At 40.1% G+C, this 27,535-nt stretch overlaps 1 protein-coding gene across 2 annotated transcripts in view; it reads right to left on the reverse strand.

Annotated features, from left to right (window-relative positions):
* The window catches only part of RAB5A (RAB5A, member RAS oncogene family), a 29,588-nt gene extending 5,544 nt beyond the window's left edge, over nucleotides 1–24,044 (reverse strand). The window contains exons 1-4 of one of the 2 annotated variants that reach the window (XM_061585879.1): nucleotides 23,714–24,044; nucleotides 10,189–10,440; nucleotides 5,369–5,520; nucleotides 1,787–1,909 (exon numbers count right to left, since the gene is read on the reverse strand). In XM_061585879.1, coding sequence (XP_061441863.1) covers nucleotides 1,787–1,909; nucleotides 5,369–5,520; nucleotides 10,189–10,351 — 438 coding nt within the window. In that variant the 5' untranslated portion in view covers nucleotides 10,352–10,440; nucleotides 23,714–24,044. Of the gene's footprint in view, nucleotides 1–1,786; nucleotides 1,910–5,368; nucleotides 5,521–10,188; nucleotides 10,441–23,406; nucleotides 23,558–23,713 lie in introns of those variants that run through there. The other variant, XM_061585880.1, reaches the window with a different exon arrangement.
* Between the last annotated feature and the right edge of the window lie 3,491 nt (nucleotides 24,045–27,535).

Consider the following 27,535-nt stretch of genomic DNA (forward strand, 5'->3'; position numbering starts at 1 on the left):
TAATTTAGTTTAAAGTTAGTTTTGTGGCTCTGAACTGATCTCTAAATTTTCAATTCACTCTGCTGAGGGCTAAGTGGGCCTTCAGTGAAATACAATGTGAGAGAAACCAGCTTAATATAACACAGCAGCCATGAATATCTTCAGCTCCAAAGACACTTATGCAGCCTTTAGGTCTTCTGATGTCATGTTCCGAACAATCATGGCTGCAGATATAAGGTTTGGAAAGGAGACTTAAAGCCTCGAAAGAGACAAAGCCAAAAATAACTGTTCTCTACATATAAACATTTGGCAACACAGAAAGTTTACATTTTAATAATTCTAATTTTAGAAAAGAATATTATAGAATGAACACAATCTCACTATTAGCAAGTTTGTCATTTGCTAACTTAATGAAAATGTACAAGTTATTGATGTTACATATTGGGCAAATATTGAAATTAGCAGTCACCTTGCATATTTCAATCTAATGTTGATACTTCCCTTGGTAATAAATTGCCCATCCTTCCTATAAACCAGTTAAGAGAAAGTACAATATAAATACTTATGACAGGATTGAAAGAGGGCTGTGCACCCACAAAAAGTACTTTGAGTGCAGAGAGACTTTCCTGGATTTTACTTCTAGCCCCATCCTGTTGTATCAGATGCTGTTTGAAAGTTCCCAAATTAAGGCCTGTAGCTCAGTGGTAGAGCATCTGCCCTGCATGCAGAAGGTTCCAGGTTCAATCCCTGGCATCTCCAGGTAGGGCCAGGGAAGACCCATCTGAAACCGTGGAAAGCTACAATTAGCTAGCTTATACACTACTACTGTAGATTGTGTATATAATAGCTAGATGGATCAATAATCTGACTCAGTATAAGGCAGCTTCATTTGTTCCTGAGTAACTGGACTGCTTTACTGATATGTATGCTATCTTTTTAATATAAATATGCTATCTTTTAGATATAAATGCAGTATGTTTAGTAGCGATAACAATAGAGAATGGGGTCAATCAGTAATTTTAGGGCCTCTGATGCTGCATCCCCTGATCGCTATTGATTGACCCCGTCTTAATTATTGTTATTATTACTACTAAACATACTGCATTTATATCTATATTAAAAAGATAGCATACATGTGTTTTCTCCCTATTTCATGTTTGCAATAACCTAGTTAGGTAGGCTGCGAGGTTGAAACTGGCCCAAGGTCAGTCATGGTATGCTTCACAAATGAATGGGAACTTAAATCCAAACCTTCCTGGTAGAAATCCAACATTTTATCCACTAAATCACAATTGCTCATTGCTTCACTAAGGCAAGTTACCATGCTGCATAACTGTGCAGGCAACTTATTTACTGCCATCACTTCTGGCAATGTCTGAGGAGAACACTATACTCTTCAGATCTGCCTGTGGAATTATGTGGTGGTTTCATCACATGACAGAAGGCTGTGCTGCTCAATATCATCTAAAAGTTCACATTTTATTGCAGATAACATTTGCAGGTAATATGACTATGTTGGTCAAGATGGTGGGTAAACTGCTCAATTCTACTTATAACATAACATATATATTATCTGGTAGAATAAATCCTTAAGATGGCATGCTTTCTAATCGTCTTGCACCCCCAGGTTTCATTTTATTTTGTTAATGTGGTTTTAAAGCAAAGTTCACACAACACAAGCTACAAAATAAAAATCAGTTATGTCAAAGTCCTACAAAAAAAAAACATAACTGAGGGAGCTTTAAAGTTCTGTATAATACGCCAGCAAAGCTCGAATTTCTGATCAAATATAAGAGTCAAAACTTACCTGAAAATCTACAGCCCTTTTGTTAGCTAGATCAGCTTTATTTCCTGCTAAAGCTATTACAATGTTAGGACTTGCTTGCCTCTGGAGTTCTTTTACCCAATTTTTTGCTCTCGCAAAGGATTCCTGTCAATCATTTAAAGAGAAAATAAAGCTCACTTATTCTTTTTTCAACTTCAATCATTTATACCATAATCAAGACTTTATAAAAAAGGGCAATGACTGGGCACCCATTACTCCAAAAGATGTTCTAATGTTATCCCTCCTCTCCTTGCCCCTTTTATTACACAAATCCCTTAAATTTTAAGTGTCTTTTTTTGAAACAAAATTCTTCTCACATCATTGAAATTGAAGATGAATATTTAGACTTGGGTCTTCATCATGTAGCCTTTAAAAATGGTTTTTTTCTTCATATAAAACCAAGATGAGATTCAATGAACATGTACAACTACAAATATTCTTCCTATAATTTCAGAGCTTGTCAACACTCTTTCTGTAAAACTGGCCAAATTTATATGGCGACTAAGGATCACCAAATACATCCGATCATAAGGTTCCATGTGTTGTTGACTGAGCATTTGCAAACAAATATCATCAGTATATGCTTCACTCCTTGAATGCTGGATGTGTGCCCCTTCTTTAAGAAGTTAGTAGGAATTATTCTTAACATTTTTAAAGGAACAAAATGGAGAACGTCAGCTGCTGTCCCATAAATTTAAAATAAAATACAAATTTTAGAACAATCCATGAAACTCTCCTAAAGAATCTACCTATATTATGAAAGGTATACCCAAAGTATAGCTGGTCCAAGAAGAAAAATTAGTCAGCCAGAATTTGGCCATAACTTGAATTTAGGACATAAAAATGGGACTATTTATTATTTTGCCCTCTTAAAAACAATCCATGAGTGCCCCAATAACAAATGCAAAGATGAAAAAGTGGCCAAATTCACTGAGTTCACCTTTAGCTTGCACTAAAATAGCAAAGTGGAGAAGGAATGTGACTGTGCTTGCATTCAGATTTAAAAGTCTAGATTAGTCTCAGGAGCACCCCTCCTCCTCTTCATGGCCACAAAGAGGAGATTGGAAGCTTTTGCTTCCATTTTTAATTTAGCGCTCAATATCCAAATTATGGTTATTTAAACTATGGCTTACTGAAACATGCAAACTTGAAACTTTAGTTTATAAAGGTGGCTTGTTTCAAAAGACCACAGTTTAGACTAAGCATGGCTTGTCCAAGAACAAATGCAATGTTAAAATTGCAATCCCTAGGCTTGTTCCTGTAGTGACAAGCCATAGTTACTATGACAAAGATTATGTGGAGCTTCATTTGAAGAGTGTTCAAAAATCTGCAACTAGTATAAAATGTTGTTGACAGTCTGCTGATGGCGGCCTTTATTTTGAGCATCTGACTCCATTGCTGTATCATTTTTATTGGCTTCTGTGTTTGAACCCAATTCAAAGTCTCAACTCTCATTTTCTGAATTCTAAGGAATTTGAGTCAAGACTGCCAGCTCCCACACAATACTGCCTATCTACTGATCTCCCAGGGAGGTCTTGCTCTGCGTTCCACTGCTATCTAAAATGTGGTTGGTGGGTGTGCAGCATAGGGGCTTCTAGAGACTGGTTCCTATGACCAAGAACACCCTCTAAATAATCTAAACCCCATCACCCACTATGCAGATAAACCTGTCACATGAGCAAAAACCTCTACATGAATGGCTAATCCTGTGGAAGCCCATTCATGCAATTCGCCCCCAAAACTACTGTACTGTAATTACACCAGAGTAATTATTCATAAAGCATCCCCTAAGCAGCAAAAACATTTTGCTGTAGAACTCCAAAAACCAACTTTTTATTATCCAATAGTTTTGATTGCCAATATTAGTATTTTATCCACAAACTAATGATAGAATTTGAAGATTTTGCATATTTTTCAGGATACAGAAAGGGTTTTAAGTTTTTCAGCTTTTGAAATGTTCTAGCAATCCCCTTCAAAAAAGACCTAACTCAATCTACTCTTGTTAAAGGGTTAACCAAGATTCACCAGTCAATTCTCCCACCTCAAGTATCGACTGCACCTGAATTAATCGTGTCTTATTTGCACTTAAAGCCAGGGCTGTGGAGTCGGTACGCCAAACCTTCGACTCCGACTTCTCTATTTTTGTACTGTCCAACTCAGACTCCACCCAAAATTGCTTCCGACTCCATGACTCCAACTCCGTCTCCATAGCCCTGGAAAGCGCTGTAAACGTCTTTTTAAATTGGAACCTCTCATAGGAGCATTTTTATCGCTGCCTGAATATGCACTGATCTTGGCATCACAGCATTTGTCTTCATCTGGGTCCTGTGTCATACACTGACACACAGAATGGTTTCCATCTTGAGTTATGGTGAAATGCTCAACTACAGCCGACTTCATGGGAAGCTTCTTTGACATTTTGAATTTATATTTTAAAAAAGTGTCAATCAAAATTTATTTTGAAGCCGAAGTCGGAGTTGGTACATTTCTACCGACTCCGACTCCACCCAAAATTGCTTCTGACTCCGACTCCACGACTCTAACTCCACAGCCCTGCTTAAAGCCCTCCCGGAATCTCACCACACACCCCGGCAAATCTGCAATCATGTGCCATCATTCTTCAAGCTGCAGTGCTCTTCTTAACATTTAGTCTAAGAATTTTTGGTTGTTGTTTGAGCCCCTTTTTCAGGCCTTCCCGCAGCTTCCACCAGGCTGGGCTTCCCCGGCAGACCCAACTGAGCCTGCAGGGTCCTGGGGAAGCTGCAGCTGAGCTGGGGCGAGGGGCTTAGCCGGGGGTCCTCCACATCCAACTCCCCTCAGCTCAGTGTAAATACAAGTTGAATTGCGCCGAAAGTCAAAAACAGCTGCACTGACTTAAAAAAATAGTGGAAAAACAGAAAAGTTGTAGAAGTATCACTGAGATTGTTCCAATACATTTTTAACAAGCAGAGGGTTTTTTTTGAAAGAAAATATTTTGCACTGCATCCTAGTAGCAAGCATATTAAGATTTTTTTTATATACTTGATATTGCTTAAACTAAAAATGGAACAATTTTAATACATTGTAGTATGGAACTTTTTGTGCTTTCCCCCAATATAGAAGAATGCATTTTAATACTCCATCCTGAAATATAGGCAGCAAAGGGGATGGGAAATCACACATTGTATTGCCAAACAAGGAGAACAAATGATAAACACAAACTGTTTTCATAACTGAAAGGCAACAACTTTTTGCCCATGGAAAAAGTGGGCACCATACGTCCCATAAACTGATTTCCTTCAATGTGCCACATTTTCAACATTCTTGATAATACTTATAGAATTTGGCACGGGGTGGGAGAGTGGAGAAGAGTGGCATCTATGTTGTGCCATAGTAATTTGCTGGGAAATATACAAGCCAGCTTTTTCCTTGAACAATTATCATAAAACCCAGAGAGCTTCCTGTGCTCCACTGACACATAAGGGAAAATAAGCAGCTTATCAAAATTCGTAATTAAATACATTTTAAACATGCTGCATTTTAAACCCAGGCTCCATCTATTATATTGTGACTAATTTCACTTACCTCATTAGTAATATCATATACAACTATAGCAGCCTGTGCTCCTCTGTAATACATTGGTGCCAAACTGTGATATCGTTCTTGACCAGCTGTATCCCAAATTTCAAATTTTACTGTTGTGTCATCAAGACATACAGTCTGCGTTAGAAAAGCAGCTAAAGAGAACAGAACAGAAAGCAACAGGAATTATGATTCTGCATATACTCTTCACCTACACCTTTTATGATTGAACAAATCATAAAAACAGAAAACAAAAATACAACAGCAGAAGTACAAAGAATAAAGAAAATCCAACCTTAGGCATCAAGAAAGGTCTGGGCAAAATAAAATGTTTTCATATTCAGAATATTATCTTCTGCCAGGTGATGAATATATTGGGTGGAATCCTGATGCTGTTGGATTCCCAGCTACCATCAGCTCCAGTGAATATTAGCAATGGTCAGGGATGGTAGTGGCAACATCTGGACAGCCACAGATTCTCACCCGCCATTTTCCCTTCCTCCAAATCAGTGCTACTCAAACTCAGTTCAGGACGCTCTGGAACAGATTTTCAGGGGGCACTGGGGGCTGCAGGGAAGGGTAAATTGGGGAAAACAGGGGTAGAAACCTGTGGCTCTCAGATGCTGTCAGAGTAACTCGCATCATTCCTGACATTGACCATGTTGGCTAGTGCTAATGGGAGTCCAATACCACCTGGAGGGCTCCAATTCCCCATTCCTGATTTACAGTTAGTAACATCTAATTTCTCCCCCTTTAAATGTATTACAGATATAACATTTAAAAAGCTGAACAAGAGCAACTGGGGAAAATCCCCCCAAAACTTAATAATATTTCAATCTATGTTAAGATAGTTGACAAGCACACACAAAGACTATTTCAAATATGGCAAACTGGCAGTTAAGCAATTTGTTTATTTAATAATCGTTTATTGCAAAGGAAAGGTGATTTAAGTTCAAACTATACTTCACAAGTGAAACACTGCTGTGACTGGGTTTCCAAAATTAAATTATGCTATATTTTCCCATTTTGTTACATAATTTGTTAACTGTCCAAATTACAAATCAAGAAGATTTGTTAGTGCAGAAGACAGTAAGCTAAAATTTCACTATGAACTGGTTACATGATAGTCCAGGATTAGAAACAAGTGAACCAAGAACAAACAAAGAGGCTATAGTTGTTCTAATAAGACAATTGTGTTACCAGGAAAGAGAAGTCACACATATGATACAGAACAAGCCCTAATTCTGAGATGTACCATGGGTTCTTGAAACAGATAAGTCCTTCTTGCAGGGTTTATATTTCTTGGGACAGTACCCTACAATTGGCAAGGAAAGTCTAGCTGGTGGTGCCATCACTGAGCACTGCTCAGTTAGCACTGACCTGTGACAGGGCCTTTTCAGTGATAGCTCCCTGTTTGTGGAATGTCCTTCATGGTGAGGTGTGTCTGCCTCCTTCACTATTAACTTTCAGGAAGTATTTGAAAACATTCCTGTTTACCCAGGCATTTGATGGGTGAAAAGGACTGTTCCTGGCAACCTGTAGATCACTGATGAAATAATGTTTTTAAGCTGTTTTAGAATGCTTTTAATTGTAACTGTGTTTTGGAATGTTTTTAACTGTTTTTAGTGTGATTTTCTTCTTTTTAAATTGTTTTGTTTGTTTGACACCCTGAGCTCCTTCAGGAGGAAGGGCGGGATATAAATTCAATAAATAAATAATGCTGTTGTATATATAGTGGTTGATATCCATAGACCAGCACAACTGGACTTCCAGACTTACAGGAACATGATCCACAGTATACAGAGGGTAAACCCTTGACACAGTAAGTGACTGGTGGGCTTTGATCACACTGCCAACTAAATCATCATCATATACACAGAGTTAGTTCATTTGTATTTTATCAATTACATTGGGAATTACATTTGGTACATGCCCGTTTTTGAGATTTTTGAGGGAAGTTTAACAAAAGCTACCACTTATTTGTAGAAGATTAGTATTCTTTGTTACATGAACACAACAGTAAAACAAAACTTAGCTATTTTATTTATTTACAAATAGCTAAAAGCCTTCAGCTCCAATCATCACAATCAACTCCCACTAATTAAACACCTATAGCATTAGTGGTTTAATGTACCAAATAAAACTTAGTCAGCAATGCCTTCTGCTCTAAAATCATTATCAGAAACCACTAAGTAGACAAATATCACATGACCTACATAAATTGATTTCTGTTCATAAGCTGAGTATGCCAACTAGCAATTATACAATACACATGTTGTTTCTAGCCCTTGTGATTACTATGTGAATATATGTGTTGTGCAGCATGATAGCACTCTTCAAGTACATGAAAGGTTGTCACATAGAGGAGGGCCGGGATCTCTTCTCCATCATCCCAGAGTGCAGGACACGGAATAATGGGCTCAAGTTGCAGGAAGCCAGATTTCGACTGGACATCAGGAAAAACTTCCTAACTGTTAGAGCCATGCGACAATGGAACCAATTACCTGGAGAGGTAGTGGGCTCTCCGACACTGGAGGTATTCAAGAGGCAGCTGGACAGCCATCTGTTGGGAATGCTTTGATTTGGATTCCTGCATTGAACAGGGGGTTGGACTCGATGGCCTTGTAGGCCCCTTCCAACTCTACTATTCTATGATTCTATGATCTACTTTAAACGCTGAACATAAATTATGGTAGCTGTGTTATCAAACGCCTTTGCCATAGCAAGCACAGATTACTGTGCAGGAGCTCCAGTTCCTCACTAATGGGGTAACACCTTTTAAAAGAAAGTGTTGCTAGAGCACAATAATACATTTGGCATACAGCCTACCACTCCACGCTTTATTAGGAAACTGTCTATCTGACCAACTATAAGTGAGCTATTAAAAACCATTTACTCTTATCTTTCGACAACTTTCACAATCTTTATGCATCAGCTTATCCCTAGCCAGCGTTGTCTGAATCCAAATATGGCCCTAAGAGGTGGCTAGGTGTGCCTCACATATTATGAAAGTATATTTTAAAAATGAGAAGAAACCCATTTGTATAGGGTAATAGTTTTCTATAGTTTGTTATTTTTATTCATAGTTTAAAAGATATTATTTTTAAAATTTTGTACACGAAGTGCGCCAGAAAACTTTTATATGTTTTACAGTGTGCCGCGAACCAAAAAAGTTTGAGAACCACTGCTCTAGGTCACATGTCAGGGTGGGATAGGCTCTTCTTGCCAGTGACAAAGGACTTAAAAGGAGCCTTCTGTCACTTTGTTTGGCAGTAGGCCCCAGCAGTAGCAAGCATTCATATCTGCACTTGAGGCAACTGTACAGATGCAGCCCTACTTGTCTCCTAGTCTTCAGTGACCAGAGTTCCCCCTCCATTTCAGCTTCCACTGTGGCCAGAGGGAGGATTATGGAGGATGCTAAGTCTATAACACTGATTGCACAATGGCTCCAAAAACCATAGCAGGGTAAACTGGTAAGCTTGTAGAAGCCACCAATGACCAACACAAAGCTGCACCATATACTCCGTTGCTGGTTAGAATAAAAAACATTTCTTTTGGTGGCAGCTGGTATGTTTTAGGCAATTGCAAGTTTTGGACACGTAAATTGTGATCCAATCCACAATAATAGGCAGCACCTTTTTCAGAAAGCCTTATCACATAGGCTGATTTTCTCCTTCCAGCAGGTGTCATATTTTCGATGTGCCAGAAATGATGGAACTCCAGAGATATAATGGGGGGGGGGATTGACAACGTCACTGTGAGTTTAAATATACAAATCAATGGATTAAATTTAATCAATTAAATGTGGACAGCGCATAACGGAAACCAGACATGCATTGCTAAGGCTGGGCAATAAAGATATCACTAGCTTTCTCACTCAGGAATGTAATTCCTTGGTAATCAGTTATGAAGAGTGAGAACTAACTGTTAGTCACTCAGATGATGAGAAAATGGAACAATTCAGTGTTAAAGATGTATTATATAAAGTGAAGGTAGAAAGGGAACTATATCCTTTTTATTAAAAAGGAAGCAAGAGTCTGCTTTGAGGCCAGCTTGATGGAATGGTAAATAATTCCAAAACTGCAAATAAGTACCTATCACTAGACTTTTCCATTCAAATTCAATGTTACATCCTGCATTTATTTCAAGTTTATAACAACATTTAATTTGCAAGTGAAATGCCCAGGCTGTTTCTCAATCCTGAAAAGCAAGCTGAATTGATACATAAGATATAGAGATTAGTCAAGGAGTAACATTTCAACTTTTTATTTTTGCAATTTAGTATTTGCAGGGGAAAACAAACAAAAACTTGTTTACCAACAAAATTGCAACGTTCAGGACAATATCAATATTTTGAATCAAAGAAAAGTCACAGATTGCACTAAATAGCTACGGTCTTCAATTCAATTCAAGCTTATGGCAGAAGCTTAAATAAAATTAAAATTTGTCATCTGTCTTTTTATAAGCAGTACATAATCAACAGAAACATAAAAGAATATGCAATATTCCAAGCTTAACAAAAATATGATACAAATTCAAAAAATAAAAATAAACCCAATGGATAAAATCTAACGGGTCCACCCACCAGCAAAACAGATACCATTGGTGGAAGAGAGTCCTTCCCCCTTAAATCTACTTTGGAGGCTTGGTAGACTTTCAAGAGATTTAGTGGGGTGGGGGGATCTAGATGGGCGAGAAGGTGAATTTCCACCATAGAAAGAGAAGTTTGCTTGTGTGACATTGGTTATTGCCCAATGAAATTTGTACTGACAGCAATAACTTATAAATACATAGCAGCATTCATAGACATAACATTTTCTCACCTCCAATTGTACTCTCTTGAAACTCATGAAACTGGCCTTTTACAAAACGAAGCACCAGACTTGATTTGCCAACTGCAGATTCCCCCAGAAGAACTAACTTGAATTGACATATTTTATTTCCAGCATTGGGCCCATTGGGTCTAGTTGCTCCTCGGTTGGCCATGTCCAAACAAGAAAGGAGTCCTTTTTTTCCAGATTCTTAAAAAGAAGATTCCAGGATATGAATCCCGATGTGCCTTCAGCTCAAAGAACCTGTTTCACAAAATAGTATTCAGGAATTAGAGGCAGGATATGCTATTTTTTTTAAAAAAAGAGTTATCTTTATTTACTAGAGCTGGTTTTCAAAAGTCCATACCTATTTCTATGCTCAGTGTACATATTGTACACGATAATATAAGTACACATCTGTATAATCTCATATTGTTATTTAACTGAATTGTCATTTCCACAGGGCTTTAAGGATTTAGAGCAGTGGTTCCCAACCTGGGGGCTGGGACCCCCAGGGGGGCCGCGAAGTAATCCAGAGGGGGCCGTGAACAGTAAAGAAATGAATTATTTTTTTTTAAAAAAAAAAACTTCACTCCCTCGACACTGTCTGCTTTCCACTGGCGCTGCAGATGACACCTCCCCCTTGCTCCAAACGAGAGGGGAGGCCTTTTGCTGAAGCGCCAGAGCGTCTTTCAGGCGCACTAAGGGCAGGCATCTGCCTATAAAATACATGGCAGATGCCAAAGGAGGCTGAGGATGGAGCTACCAGGAAGAAGAGGGGATTACTATCACTGATTCCTGTCTCTTTGCACTGCCGCTACTGACAACACCCTTACTTAGAATGAGAGGAGAGGGTTTTTTGTGAAGCAAAAAGAAGAAAGGCTGCAAAGCAAGGCTGCTTTGCCCCTTCCTTCCTGGCAGTCAGCCTGCCTCCCTGGGGGGAGGGGGTCACCAAAAAAAATCAGCTTATAAAGGGGGTCCTGTGCTCATAAAGGTTGGGAACCACTGATTTAGAGTATCAGTACCTAGTTTTCACTGTACGGATGCTTAACTGGAAACCTTGGACCCAATTAAAAGAATAGTTTGAGGCACTCAGAACATGTTATTTCTTAGACTATCAGTCTCTGATCACATCACAGCTTTGCTAAGAGCTTGAGTCAGGCCTATAAAGTATTCATGGAACAGAACTGGAGCAAGTCCTCCTAGTTCATCTATGGGATAGGGTCCAAGACCTACAAAGGGCACTGAAATTCCTCATTTCTATGTACTTCCCCAAACAATGAGCACTAGCGATTGTAATACTGCCACATTCCACAGCAGATACTAGGTGTCATGTCTGTACAATAACGCCACATACATAGCAGGTATGCCTTCTGACCATAATCTGGTTATGTTGGCTTTCCGCTATAAAAGTGGTGGCATTAACAATGGAAAGCAAACAGAAGCATTTGAAAATGTCTTTGTTTAAACAGTGATTCAGATATAGAACTGAAGGACCTATGTAAGCCCCCTTTCCTCTTGTTTCAGCAGCCATCACCTACATTGCTATAGCATCTCCTTCCCTCTGTCAAATAATTTACCTGCCATGTATTAATTTATTTCACAAGACTGCATTGTGAAGACCTTTTAACATTTCTAGTCATAACACTTGCAGTCAGGAGCCCACGATTTTTGGGCTGGCTAAAGTAACAAGACCAACCAGCATATGGTCACCATGATCTTACTCCTCCTCTTGTCCTGATGCCCCACTGTACATCTATGCAAGGTCAGAAGCTGGAAAGGATGATGGAGCATGTTAGTTTGGCCCTACATTACCAGACTGTTCCAGGTGTCACAAGAAGACAATGGCCAAAGTAGACCACCCTTTTCAGCTCTACAGCTGAAAAGATAATGTGGGCATTTGTTTTTGGTCCTTGTGTTTGTCAGCCCTTCATGCAAATACCACTGCCAACAAAAAGCTTTAACTTCTACTTACAATAACCTACATCTTACAGATTCATTAGCCTAAACTTCTTTTGTGCAATAAAATATAGCCATTTAAATTAAATACTTCTATTGTGTTCGTAACAATATCACAAACTGAAGGTCAATTTTAAGCATTCCTCAGAAGAGTATTTCACCAAGCTTAGACAGACTAGCTCAATTATCAATTATGCTGGACATTGTACACTTAGTTGTAGACATAATTAAGGTTCATCATATAATCACACTTGGTGTGCCAACCAGCAACCTCATAACTAAGGAAACTCTTATGACCCAGTGAACTATTAAATTCACATTAAAAAAATAAGAGCTTTAGGCACACTAAGGCAGACCCTGGATGTCTTTGTGGATAGCTGTGGTGTATATCTAGCAGATTCCACATACTCTCCTACCATTGAGACTAGTGTATATACAGTAGCTAAAGAACAGTCTTTTTATCTAACACATGTGTTCTAGTATCACCTAGTGCAACTTTCCCAGTAACAGAGGTATATGTACTAGGAAAAGAACTCAGCAAGGAGGCAAAGAATCTGGGAGTTGGTCTGGTAGTGTCATCTTTTTGACAGGCTTTAGTCAACTGACCATGAACTTCAAATAAATCAACTGTATAAGAGGTATTCCAAGGCAGGATACTTGCAGAGGACAAATAATATTTAAGCTGGAACCAGGAGAAAATGGATGATTTGTCCATAAACCCTCCACCCCTCCAAAAAAACAGCTCAACCTTAGTTGCTATGCAGCAGGAACGGTCGGTTCTCCTTGCAAGTTGCCCCATTAGAGCTGGTTTGTGCAGGGGCTTAGCCGTTCCTGCGACAAGCCAATTTTATGCTCCAGAGATCAGTCTGAGCAGTCACAGCAACCACAGGGTCTATGTTTACTCACAGACAGCCCTGCTGGAGACAACTGGGGAAAGACTTTGGTTAAGAGGAATGGTAAGACTTTCATTGACCACACCTCCTCCACCCCCTGCATGTGTCCACTTGCTGTTCTACAATAACCACAACTGAATTTTACTTGCTCTACATAGCAATCACTACAGATTTTTGGGCTCACTCATTCTCCTAAATCAACTGTCACTGCCTACTCGCTGGTATTATACAGCCACGAGTGGCTGTATACTATAGCCATCATCAATTTTTCACATTCTGCAATGTTTAATTGAAAATATCCCTCATGCTATTCTGCTGCTTCCCATAAGCTCATTTCAAAACAAAAATCTTACCAAACTTATAGCCCTGAACTCAGAAATACTTGCTTAACAATCCTCTACGTTTTCAAGGCAATACACAAAACACTAAGAGAATCAAGAGTTAAAAGAGTGAAACGAGAGAAAAAAATCCAGACTCCTGTAGGACTTGTTTTGACAAATTTGTCAAAATGCAAACACAATTTGGGTTGGTCTTTCACAGTCCAATCCATTTCCTGTGTAGCTTGGAAAAAATTGGTAACATGTGCCTCTGAGTAAGGGAAGGAGGAAGAGGGGATTGGGGGGGATGGGGAGGGGATAGGAGGGAGGAGGAGGGGAGGTTTGATCATTTGCATGCTTTTTGAGTTCAGTGGGATTTACTCTGATACAATCATGCTTAGGATAGGTGAAACTGACCTGTGGGAGGGGCAGGGAGGGGAGGAAGAGGGCAGGGAGGGGAGGGGGAGAGGAGGAGATTGGATGGGTGAGCATTGGGCAGAGGGGAAGGCCCTTTCCTTTCCAAAAGGAAAACTTTGTGAACAGTATTATTCTTTGTCAGGGTTTCCCCCACCTTTTTATTCTACAGCAGGCACACATAGCCTCCCACCCAAATTTAAACCAAAGCTGTCCCTGGCCACATCCACACCAGATCTTTATTTCACTTTACACAGTCATGGCTTCCCCCAAAGAATCCTGGGAAGTGTAGTTAGTGAAGGGTGCTGAGAGCTGCTAGGAGATGCCCTGTTCCCCTCACAGACCTTTAATCAGAGCGGCTGACTGTTAAACTACTCTGGCCGCTGGAGCTCTGTCAGGAGAAAAGAAGCGTCCTCCCAGCACCCTTCACAAACTACGTTTCCCAAGATTCTTTGGGGGAAGCCATGACTGTATAAAGTGAAATAAAGGTCTGGTGTGGCCCCGGCCCCCTGATTAGGCAAGCCAAGCAGCTGTGAGTCTGGCTTTTAGAATACTGACAGTTGGTTCTTACTGAGCATGCCTGACATTATCATTCAGTTCAATACTAAATTTCTTAAATTAATCAGTCAGGCATTTATTTAACTTTTAAACTGAAGATGATGAGGGTCAGAGTATACGGCAAAGTCAGTTATAGGATTACAGGTACTCTGTGAACATGGCTGATTTTTTAAATGAATTTCAACAGATTATGAGAACTCTGACAGAAAACAGTCCAAAAGGGAACTGGGTTTTTTCTCTCTCTTTTTACACTGTGAACTGTCAATTCTCTGACTGTTTTATGTATCACCATGAAAATGTAGAGTGTTGTTAAGCAAGTGTTTCTGAGTTCAGGACTATAAGTTTTGTAAGGTTTTGTTTTGAAATGAGCTTATGGGAAGCATCAGAATGGCATGGGGGTTATTTTCGATTTAACATTGCGGAATGCAAAAAATCCATGCTGACTACAGTAGGGCCCCACTTTACAGCATTCCGCTTTACGGCGTTCCGCTGATGCGGTGGCTTTCAATTAGAGGAAATCCCCCGTTTTAAAGCCGATTTTGCGGCATTTTCGCGCGAAGCGACCCATTATAGTCAATGGGTTCCGCTTTATGGCGATTTCCACTTTATGGCGGGGGCCTGATCCCTAACCCGCCGTATAAGCGGGGCCCTATTGTATAATATACAGCCACTCTTGTGGCTGAATAATTTAAGAAAATTATTACTGAAGTCTATGATAAGGGGTATGCTCAGCAAGAATCAACTGTCAGTGTTCTAAAAGCCAGACCCACAGCTGTTTGGCTTGGCTAATCAGGGAGCCACACCCACACCAGACATTTATTCCACTTTAAACAGTCATGGCTTCCCCCAAAGAATCCTGGGAAGTGTAGGTTTTGTTAGAAGACTCCAATGCCCTCACAGAGCAACAGTGGACAACGTGGTTTAACAGTCAGCCCCTCTTCCCAGAGAATTCTGGTGACTGTAGCTCTGTGAGGGGTATAGGGTGTCTCTTAGCAACTCTCAGCACCCTTCACTAACTACAATTCTCAAGATTCTTTGGGGGAAGCCATGAGTGTCTAAAGTGAAATAAAGTTCTGGTGTGGATGTGGCCAGGGACAGCTTTGGTGGAAGACTACCTGTGTTTGCTGTAGAATAAAGAGGTGGGAGAAACCCTGAAAAATAATGATACTGTTAACAATGCTTTCTTTTGGAAAGGGGCTTTCCCTCTGCCCAATGCCAACCCACCCATCCAATCTTCTCACTCCTCCCTTCCTTCCCCAGGTGTCGGAAGGCAGAGCTGGGGTCCCAATCCTGGGGAGCTGGATCCCGGAAAGTTGGGAGAAGAGTATTCGGATGGATGGCAGAGGGAAGGGGGAGGAACTTCCCCCCTTTGGAGCGAAGATGAAACAGAGGAACTGCCAGTGATAAGGTCGCTTAGCAACGGGGAGCCTGAGCCCTCCCTGGACATTCTCACGCCTCCCCCTCTTTCAGGCTCAGAGCAAGAGGGGGAAGAGGGAGGGCTGCTCACAGCAGAAAAGTGGGGAGGCAGTTTACCATCAGCCCCTCCCCTATCCCCCATCCTGGAATCGGAAACTTCAGAAGAGGAGGGGGTGATGCTTCCCCCCTCACCGCGCACGCGCAGACAGCTGAAAAGACAGGAGAGAAGGGGGGAAGGTGGGCAGTACCTGAGGGGCAGTTAAGGAGGAGCGAAAGATTGCGCGCCCGTTTGGCCCCTTCTTAAAGAACAGGCGGGAAGAAGTCCCTTGCTCTGTCAACTTTCTCCCAATGCCGCAGGACCTGTATCCCTGTATTGCTTCATGAGAAAACGCAGTCTTTGTTTGGACATTACCCTAATAAAACACGAATTAACTACAACTGCTGGTCTGGTTCCTGAGTCACATCCTGGGCCTGACACCAGGTCAGCTTCACCTATCCTAAGCATCACTGCATGGGAGTAAATTCCATTGAACTCAATAAGCATGCAAGTGATCAAAAACCTGCCTTTCCCCTCCATCTCTTCCTCCCCTTCCCCTCTCCCCCTTCTCCTCCTCCCCGTGGTCAGTCTCACCTATCCTAAGCATGATTGCACCAGAATAAATCCCATTGAACTCAATAAGCATGCAATTAATCAAACCTGTCCTCCTCCTCCCCTCCCTCTTCCTTACCCATGCTCAATTTCACCTATCCTAAACATGACTGCAGGGGAGTAAATCCCATTGAATTCAAGCATGCAATCCATTCTCTTTCCCAGGATCCCATTTCTTACCTCCTGGATTAAAAAAGCAGAGAAATTCACTAAGAGGAGGGGGGGGGAACCCTTGCGGTTTCAGAACGTACCTATAGCCAACATATATTTCTATCAAGCTTAAAAAAGGAGGGAAATTAGGCAGCAACAGTGAATGCACAAGTGGAGCAGGAGACCTGATCTCCTCTTTGAGATATTGCACTCCCCTACAAATTTGTAAAAATGCAAACACAATTTGGGTTGGTCTTTCACAGTCCAATCAACTTCCTGTGTAGCTTGAAACAATTTAGTAACATGCCTTTGAGCATATGGGGAGTGGTGGCAACATGAACTGTGTGGGGCTACCACTGATGTGATGGAAAGCATACTAGATGTCATGTAGGTATAGCAACCCTGCATAGCAGTCAGAACATAATCCAGGTCAAGGTTCTAAGTTGTGTGGGGAGTCCTACAACTAGAGAAGAATGCCTGCTGCAGACATTTGTCCTCCAACATGTGGAGGGCAACAGGGATATGAAAAAGAGGTGGTGAAGCTAGCTATGATTAAAGCTCCTTGACTGCATGAGAACACTACTACATAGGGTTATACTTTAGTATCATTCGGAAGAGAGAAAATGATCACATTTAATGTCTTTGCCATTTTTGAAAATAGCAACCATGGGGTGTGCTGACCAGCATCAAGACCATGAAAGATTAACCCTTCCTTATTGCACTGTCATCATCTTTCTCCACCCCCAGCTACTATTTGCCCTATTTTTCATTTGGACTGTGGTATGTTCTGGCACATAGACTCGTCACCCTCTGGCTACCTTTTAAAAAACATAGATAAAACGGTGGTCAAAATTTAATGCAATGTGTGGATTTAAAATTCTAAACGTACTTACTAATGAGGATGCCCCATTTATTTATTTATTTATGTGGGGTATTTAAATCCTGCTTACTAACTAAAGTTCTTTAAATAACTTACAACATATTTAAAATAAAAGAAACAAGAGGGACTAGGGTGAGGCAAAGGTGTATGTAAGTTTCTCTCCAGTTCTCTTATGTTCCAACTGTCGCTCTGTTGGCTGAATCTCCTGGCTGCTGAAGCAGGCAGGTATTAAGCCTCTCATAGCCAGAGCTTCATCATAGGACTCCTGCTTCTGTCTCGCACAGCTTGTCTCTGGTGGTAAATGCATGACGCGCAAGAGACAAAAAGTGTTACAAGCATCCTGCAGTCCTCAGATGTTCTAATTGCTACTCTGTTGCTGAAACTCTGGGCCACAACTGGTCTCCTAGGAAATATTCTTGGTCCAGAAGTGGCTACCTAAGTAACCAGATGTTAGGGCCATCACAACCAGGGTTACCTCATGGGGCTGCTGCTGCTGTTTCCCACAGCCTCTGGTGGCAAATTTACCATTTAAAAGACACATTTACCTTTTACGTTTTTAACACAGTGCGACCTATTTCCGAGTTGACATATATATTGCATAGCAAATCCTGTTTAGCTGCTTAAGAGTCAGAATTTCCTCAGAATTATTTCACTGGATCATCAACTATTTCATATCCTGTTCAGGATTAATCAGTTCTTACTCAGCTCAGCACCACCTTTCTACATCCTGGGCAAAAATGAAATTGATACTATACTGCAAGCACAGGTATAATAAGAGTCTGATTGGTTCTCCACTTATCGTAAGGCTACTTGTAACTCTGGAAGAATGAAATGGTTTCCTCACCCCAAACAACATTTTCCTTTATATAGCTTCATCCTTGTTGAGCAGGTTAACAAAAACCCACGTAACCTGAGAAGTATCTATTCAATTCCTACATAATAGAAGTTTCCCAGTAACAGTATTGATAGCTAGGCATTTTTCCATCTGGTTTTTATTCTACAGTCTGATCATAGTACAAATGTCTATGCTAGTGCTTGCTAGTGCTAATAATAATTTCAAGAACTGCTAGAGATAGTTAACTACTCCAACACTGGGAACAGGACTAGAAAAACCTCTGGCAACCCCTCAAGAGGTTCTTAACCTGTGGTCCTACGGGGTCCATGGATGGGCTTCAGTGGGTCTGTGAACTGGGCATAAACAAAATCATTTTTCAATGCAATAAAATAATTTGTATTTATTTATTTATGGGGTCCATAGGTTTCATCAGATTCTCAAAGGGGTCCGTGATCCAAAAAAGGTTAAAAACTACTGCTCTAAAGATACGTTGCTTGCGCTTATGGATTTTAATTAAGATTGTTGCAGGTGTTACACCTAACGATTTGTGTTGACGGATTCATTCCTTCTTTCCAAATGCTCAAAACATACAGTAGGGCCCTGCTTTTCGGCGGCCTGCTTTGCAGCATTCTGCTAATATGGCAGCTTTCAATTAGAGTAAGGCCCCACTCATACGGCGCTTGTTCCGCTTTTACAGCATTTTTCGGGCATTGGGCACCATTATATTGAATGAGTTCCACTTTTCGGCAGGGGTCTGGAACATAACCCGCCGTATGAGTGGGGCCCTACTGTACTTGGCAAAAGTAATGATCAGCAAGTACTTCAACTTAAGGAACAACATTTATAACTGATTGCATTCGGTCCTTCTAGTTACATAGTTTGTCAGCTGTGAATGTTCTGGGATCCATCAATACACCACGATATCCAGACTGCACAGACAGACTTTTACCAAATCTGCTTGGAGATGACTGCGATTGCCTGTCTAAGATATGGACCAGCCCAGGTGTAGGGAACCTTTGGCCCTCTAGATGTTGCTGAACTACAACTCCTATCAGTTCAGCAACATCTGGAGGGCCAAATGTTTCCCACACCTGGACTAGCTAACAATTCATCTGTGACTAATCTGGTGTAGTGGATAGAGTCTTTGAGGGCAGTTTCATTAGAACATGCTACGGTGGTCAATCCTCAAGGCTGGAGAACAGCCACAGCTCAGTGGTTGCACATCTGCCTTGCATGCAGAAGGTCCCAGATTCAATCCCCAGCATTCCAGGTACAGCTGGGAAAGATTCCCTGCCTGAAATCCTGGAAAGCTGCTGCCAGTCAGTGTAGGCTATACTGAGCAATATGAACCAATGGTCTAATTCAGTATAAAATAGCTTCCTATGTTCCTAATATTGGACTAGCACCGAGAAAACTTTGTTTCAGTCACCACCACATGAACTTAAATTGGGTAAATTAGAAGATATAAGGGGCGAGAATGGCAACCACGTATGCCACCATAAGCTCCTTGTGAGAAGCTGAAATTAAAATGTTATAATGTCTTTATAACCTTGGGGATTGACCACAGTAGCATGTTTTACATAACACTGTCCTTAGACTATTCAGATACTGTAAAACAAATTGATGAGGGTAAATTACCCCATAGTTAATCATCTGCACACACACCTATCATATGTTCTAGACACAATTCAAGGTGCTTGTTCTGATTTTTTTTTAAAATGCTTGAATCCTAACTCTCCTGAAGACTCCCTTCTCCCCTTTGCCTGATCACAAACTTAGCTTAAGCACAACATCCAGAAAACTATTCAGAATAGTACACACCGGTATCATTCACAGTAAATGGAAACCTTTGACCCAAGCTCCAAAGCTCAGGTTTGCACATATTCTGGATCCCCTATAAAACTGTTTAATCTGGTGACTGGTTATTTTTGAAACATTTTAAAAGATAACATTTACTATTCTAAATATTTGACAATTTCTTGCTAACAACTGTTTCCATAAAATTGTTGCTTCACTTCAAGCCTCTTTGGGTGTAAACCATTATTAGGATACAAAGAATCATGCAGCTAGTGAGCCTAGTAGGACTTTAGACCAGACCCCACCTACAATGTCACATGACAAGTAGCTTTTAAAACTGAGGGGAACTGCAAAGGCAGTATGTGATCAGCTCTTTGGCTCCCAGACCATTTATTACATTTAAATGAGGGGTTTGGTATGCTATTTCAATCTGTTATAAGAGTCTATTAGGCACTTCTCACAAAGAAATAATTATGTTTTTTTCATCTGTACAAGTAGCTCCAAAATGTTAAATATTTTAACTCCTAATATTAATAAAATTAAAAGTGCTAAGTAAATTTGTGTATCTAAATTATATATTGCTCTAACTTTAATAAGACTGTATATATGCTTACTTTCCTTTATGTGGCTCCTCTAAGAAAAATATTTAAGTCCTAAAGTAGACATAAGATAAATATTAAACAATGGGTAAACCTCTTGCTCTCTCTATTTTTCAACTCCTGAAGGCAAAATGTCAACCAAGAAAAAGTGTGCCAACTTCTCATTTGTTTATTACAACTACAGGTATTTCTGGACGTTCCTGATAAAGTAGCTGCCTAATCTTAGTATATCTTTACAAACATTACACCATGTTATAAAATACTGCAGTTTCATCAAATCACTGAACAACCACTTAGAATTATTCAAATCCCATTATTAAATATCCCAGTTCCACATCTGATGTTTCATTCCTGTTCACAACAATGTAAATCTACTTTAAAGTAATGCTGAGAATCTAAAAGTCAAAGAAAAAGATTGCTCATATAGTCTGTACAGTATAGTAGGGCCCCGCTTTTCGGTGTTCCGCTAATACAGCGGCTAAAATTAGAGTAAGGCCCCACTCATACGGCACTTGTTCTGCTTTTATGGCATTTTTCGGGCGTCAGGCACAATTTTATTGGAGTACCACTTTTCGGCAGGTTTTGCTTTTAGGCGGGGGTCTGGAACGTAACCCGCCGTATGAGTGGGGCCCTACTATACTGTCATTAAATATACAGCAATATATTTTAACTTCATAATTTATGCTAATTGTCTAGGATACTAATGTCACAAAAAGTGACAAAATATAAAACTTGGCACTCATAAATTATGAATGCAAAACTTTCTCTACATTTTAGGAAGGTAAGTTATTTTTCTAATTTTATCATGATCATTTAGGAACAAAACAATTACAATACAATTGTCAGATGTATTGATTGTTGTATTCTATAGATTTTCTACTCATCTGCTTATTTATTCATGAGAGGCTGGTGGAGGATGGAGCACTCTCTCCTGTACAAACCTTTCTTATGGGTGAAAAGAATGAGGCTAGTAAAATCTTTGGCAGTTTTAGAATGCTCCCGGCCTCCTTCACCAGCCCTCATCATTTCCATGCTGGACATGTGGAGGACTGGCGGAGGAGGAATGGGTAACGGTCATACTTTTACCTGCTCACTCAGTTTCTGTGCTACAAGGGGAGGAAGAGAATTCACTTCTTCCTCAACTAACATGGAAGCCAAGCGAGCTGGCAAATAAGGGACATGGCAATCCCTGTCCCTTCTCCACTAGCCTGTTCCGTGCTAGCTAGGGAGGAAGGCACTTTCTTCAGGGCCAGCATGGAGACCAAGCAAATAGCAGAGGAAGGATAGAACAGACCATCCCACCTCTATCAGTCCACTCACTCTGAATGGAGTATCTCAAAAGTAGTTAAATACAAAGCTGCTGTAACTCTTAAGATAATCACCTTTAACTTTAATACAGAATGAATACTCCTTAATTCTTTGCAACTTTTAACACCAATCAACCAATAAACTATGTCATAAAATACTAAGAGGAGAATATCTCATTTCAGCAAGGGATGAAGAACAATGGGGTTTGTATGTGTAAGAGAAGAGATATAAACAGGATATAAACCTATAAACTGGTTGGAGATGAGGAAAAAAATGCTGTAACTCCAAAATTGCTGAACACTGATGGTGTGCAACCCAATCTTATGTATTTTTATTCAGATATTAGTTTTAAGAAATGTGCTGCTTTTGGAAGTTTGGGAGCATATCTTTTGTAGTTTGATATATGGAATGGTACAGTGAGATACGAAGCTGTAATTTGGTAATTTCCATGCTTTGCATATGCACCAATTTATTTCTCAATATTTTAACTCTCAAAGAAATGCTGTACTTTATTAAATGAAGTAGTCCCTCATTTCATTATTTCTGGTAAATTTTACTCCATTCTTACAAAATAAATTTGTATAGCAAACCAAAGTCTGATAGCAAAACAATCAACTACTCAATACTTTTGCATAAATATATTATACGTTTGTCAGCTGACTATTCACATTACACATTTTCAATAACATCCTTATTACACAGGCACAAGTTAACAGATTAACAGCATAAGTTATTTGAAACAATTTAAAATAAGGGGATTTCCAAGTGAACTGTTTTCAACAGCACTACCTTCAGGTTTTTAATGGATCAACCACAATAAACTGAAAAAGTGGATGACAAACGCTAATGCTGAAATGCTTGAGTTTAATGAATGGCCTCTAACTCAACCAATAACTGATAGATAACAAGCAACAAGTGATTTGAAACGGAAATAATTGTATTTTAACTGATTACGTGTAAATTCAATTGTTTGGGCCTTAAATCTTAAAAATTGTTTTGAAAGATAAAGAAGCCAATCTAATACCTACAATTCTCTATCTACATATCTTAAGAAGAGTTTAAATGTTCCTAAGGTACATCTGGAATTTGTCAGTGAGAAATTGTTGGGGTTTAATTTTATTTATTTTGTTTAAAAACATCTTATTAGCTTTTCATACCGATCCTCACATTGCCATTACAGGATAACTAGAACAGCAAGATTGTAACGTGTATGACAATATAAAATTAACGACCTTCTCCTTCCACCTCCACCTATATTCCTTTGCATAACACCCTGCTTACTTCATTTATCCCGCCGCAAATTCAAGAAACCTGAAAGCCATACAATACTCTCCCCCTTGATCACTCTGTAGACAGAAATATAGCCCCCTTTCACTCTTTTCTAAAGAAACCATTAACCTTTCCCCTTCCTTCCACGTTTGGTTCCCTTCTGGATGATGTACTGCGAAATCCAACCTTTCAGTAGTTCCACGAACTATCCGTTCTCTCCATACATTCCTCCAACCAACTCTTCCAGCGGCCCCGCCACACTCGTTGACACGGGAATAAGAGGAAGTGGGAGAATTGGGGGCGCCATTTTGAGGGTGGAAAGGAGAATCCGGCTGATTTGAACCCCGCCGTGTCTCCCGCCCCACTGCCGGATTCGAGGCACCGCGGACGCCACTGGGGAGGGGAGGAGAGGAGGAAGCTCGAGGCGCGCGCCTGCCCGTTTCGCGAAGGACCCAGCCGACTCCCCTCCCCCACCCGGGCCCTGAGTCGTTACCTGGCTTTGACGGGAAGTTGCGGCCTCTTCGCCACTTCCGCGAGCGTGTGACTGAAAGAAAGCCGGCACGCGCCTGTTGCTACCGGTTGGGGTACAGGGGGGTCGTGAGGGTTTGGGATTCTGCCGTGTCGCACGGTCGGGGGGAGGGGGGAAGCGGCCTCCAACTTCCGTCTTTCCCTCCTCCTCCTCCTGGACCAAAACACAAATACGCAACTTCCCGCGCCGCTGCCACCGCCTCTTGCCACGTCACCACGCCCACCCTTATATCACTTCCGCTTTGCGCTGTCACGTGGCTGCCGGGCTGTTGTTGCCGAAGAAGGTCTTAGCTAAGGGCTTTCTCTGCGGAGCATCCGCCTCGCGCTAGGGATTGTGGGCGATACAGGGGAGGACCATTGAGCAACCGATTCTTGCTCTAACTACAGTTCTGTGAAAGCAATGCACGTGACTTATGAAGCTGGTGTGTGTTTGAACCTCGGGCCTTTCCTTCTCCCCTACCCCCATGGACTTTTCCGAGCCAGTCCTTACTTAAAGAGCCCGAATACCCTACCTAAACTACCGTGCGTTAAGAGCGTGTATGCTGCTGGTTGACATTAAGGAGACTTTACTCTTCCGCCTTTCAACGTAAACGTAATCACACCAATTTGCATAGCTTTTAATGCAAGCAAAATGCTAGTGGTACAAAGCGTCCTGTCTGTAGTTGCATGATTGTTTGGGGGTGGGGGATGGGCTAAGAATTGGAACATACACTCCACGTAACTTTCTCTCTCTACGTTTTGGAGCCAATACGTTTAGAACCTAAAGTTTAGGTGGTTTCTGGAAAATAACCAAAAAAAATTAAAAAATCTGAATGTACAGGTTTTTGAATTTTCATTATAGTTTTAGCAAGTGGTGTGTGTGAAGATCAATACATAATATAAACTAAAATGGTTACCAGCTGAATTAAAAAATTTAAAAGAAAATTGTATATAGTTTACCATACATGGTACATACGGTGAGATAATAGGAACAGATAAAAGGTGAGTTGTCATTTTGTCTTTTAGAATGAATTGAAAAGCTTTATGTGAAGTATGAAAGCTATACTATAAGGTTGCCATCTTATTTTCTGGTAGAGGTTCTTGTATGAAAGGCAGAAATTCAACAGGGAGAGCTGTACCATACAGCTGGGAGAACCACAAAATTGTGTTCATAAAGACTGGTCAGTAAATGTTTAGTTGAAGAATGCACTCATACACATAACCCCCAGCTTAGTTGAAAGATGGCGTTCCCTGTGTAGATGAGTAGAAAAGTTTCATTGAGATAGAAATGATGTAGCTCCTTGTCAGGATCCAGGTCATACCAGAACACCTACTAAACATATTGCAAAACGTCACTCCAACTAAAAGAATATAGTTCTTCTTGCCACATTTCCAGCTGAATGTAAAATTGGATAAGTTGTCAAACTACTTTTAGAAGTGTTTGTACAGCCCTAGTTTCATGAGCAATACTTTGTAATTATAAGTTGGGAATGTATACCTTATTTTTATAAGCATTTTTATACCACTCTTCAGTCATATTCCCAGAGCAGATTAGAAGGAAAAAGTAAACAATTAAAATGTAAATATCTCTTGAAATATAATAAGCTAAAAGCCACAGAAACAACAAAAGCAATATAAAAAAGCAAGATTAAAACTGCAAGTAATGTTGTGTTGCTGTACTGTTCCAGTTGTGCCTTCCTAAAATGGTTATAGATTCAGAAAATGTATGTAGTATCCTCTTTTTACACTACAAAAAAATAAAAGTCCCAGCAAGGCCGCAGTGACTAGATTGATTACAAACTTCTATGACTGCAATCGTATATACGGGGTTTTTTTGAGTAAATATCACAGAATTTAGTAATATTACTATGCAGAGGATTACACTGTATGCTACATTATTGTATGGCTCAGCCATGTGACCAGTTCTAGACATCCTATAGTACATCTAGTACATCCTACAGTAAACTTCTCACACAAGGAGATAATGGATTAACAGGGACTAAAATATTGTGTCTATTGATTTCAAGTGATCTACTCTGAGTATGACTTAGCAGGATACAAACTCTATGCTTTATAATGTGTGGAGAACCTCTGGCCCATGAACCAGAGAGTCAGATTTGGCCTATGAGACCATGCCAATCATCTGACATTACTCCAATGGGGGATGATGTTAGCGGGGGTGGGTGGGATTTGATTATGTGTTGGCTGTGTACATTGCAAAAGGTGTTTCAAACAGCCTCATTCTGTGCTTTGAAGTCCCAACAGTCGGGACTTTAAAGTGCAGTGTTATCTGACAGGGCTCACTCACTGGTCAAATGTAGTCCTCCAGAGGTAGGGAAATAAGGATCTGGCCCTTGGGCCAGGGAAGGCCCCCAACCCCTTAATATAAGGTTAGGGGGAAAAAACTGCTTAAAATGACTGCTAAGCTGATATCACTTAAATAAGACAATCATTATCTGACTAGAAAAAAGCAAGAGAAATTACATTTTTTAAAGGAGTTTGAACAGGGAACACCCAACAATGCAATAGGTTTCAAACAAACAAGGGAAAGTACTTTCCTGACCAGTGGAAATATCGAGCACTGAATGTCATATCAGCCATGAGTTTGGAAAAAGATTGGACAAATCCATGGAACATTTAAAATATCAAGTTATACTGTGTAACAGTAATGCAAATTCTATGCTCCCCGTATTCCCTGTCCCTATAAGTATAGAGACAGGGCAAAAAAAATGTCAATATTTGCAGTATTGCAATATTCAATAGAATACTGGTACCATGTGATGTGAAAGCATTCTGAATCTAGACACTGTTGACTCTGTGATTATGGACAGCACACCCTTGCATTGACATTTGTAAAGCTACCCTAATCTTCCTTTGCTTTTGAAAAGTTGCACCGTCTTTTGAGTATTTCAGTATAAATCACTCTTGTGAGAAGGTGGTTTTAGGCTTCAAGAAGAAAAAGAATTCATTCAATTTAGTGGAATTTATACACCAAAAATCTTTTTTTTTCTTCAATGCAATCTTCCATCCAGTCTAATATCATCTTAATTGCAACTATTTTATCTCTAAAAGCATTATTTCCCTATAAAACCATTTGTATTGTCTCTCAAAAAATATACCCATAATGTTTTCTGATAACAAATGTGTTCTTGGTTTTAAATATTCATTCAACAAGCTAGCATCTGTAGCGTTTAGTTAAAGTCAACATAATAAATGTACAAAACTGGCTCTACTGGAGATGAAGAAATGAAACAAACATGTAATCTACAAGCCATAATTAAACACTTCCTGTAAGCAGTTAATAGTGACACAGTGACAGGTAGCCTGTAATAACTGTAGTTTGGAATTCACCCTATGTATATTTCTAAAATAATAGCAATAATATTGATATAATGATAATACAAAAATACACCTATCAACATTTTAAGACTCTCAAGTGAAGCTTAATATTAACATATTAACATTTTAAGTCTCTTAACTGAAGGTGACTTTATACCAGTTTGGCACTGAAGCGAATGCAGATATATTAATCAAGATGTATCAAGACGGAAGGAAAAGCTAACAATTAAGTGCAAGAGATAATGACCTGAACAATAGACCAGAAACTGGCAAAGGTTGTGGGAGTAGGACTCTAAGAGAAACAAGAGTGACATGCTTGACACTGTGGAGTGACGTTTTTAAGCATTTTAATATGAATGGAAACAATGGAGAGAGCAAACAGGAAGAAGCAGAAGTTATTTATTTATTTGATTTATATCCCGCCTTTTCTCCCAGCAGGAGCCCAGGGCAGCAAACAGAAATGCTAAAA

Source organism: Rhineura floridana, chromosome 10, assembly GCF_030035675.1.
Source record: "Rhineura floridana isolate rRhiFlo1 chromosome 10, rRhiFlo1.hap2, whole genome shotgun sequence".
Classification (NCBI taxonomy): domain Eukaryota; kingdom Metazoa; phylum Chordata; class Lepidosauria; order Squamata; family Rhineuridae; genus Rhineura; species Rhineura floridana.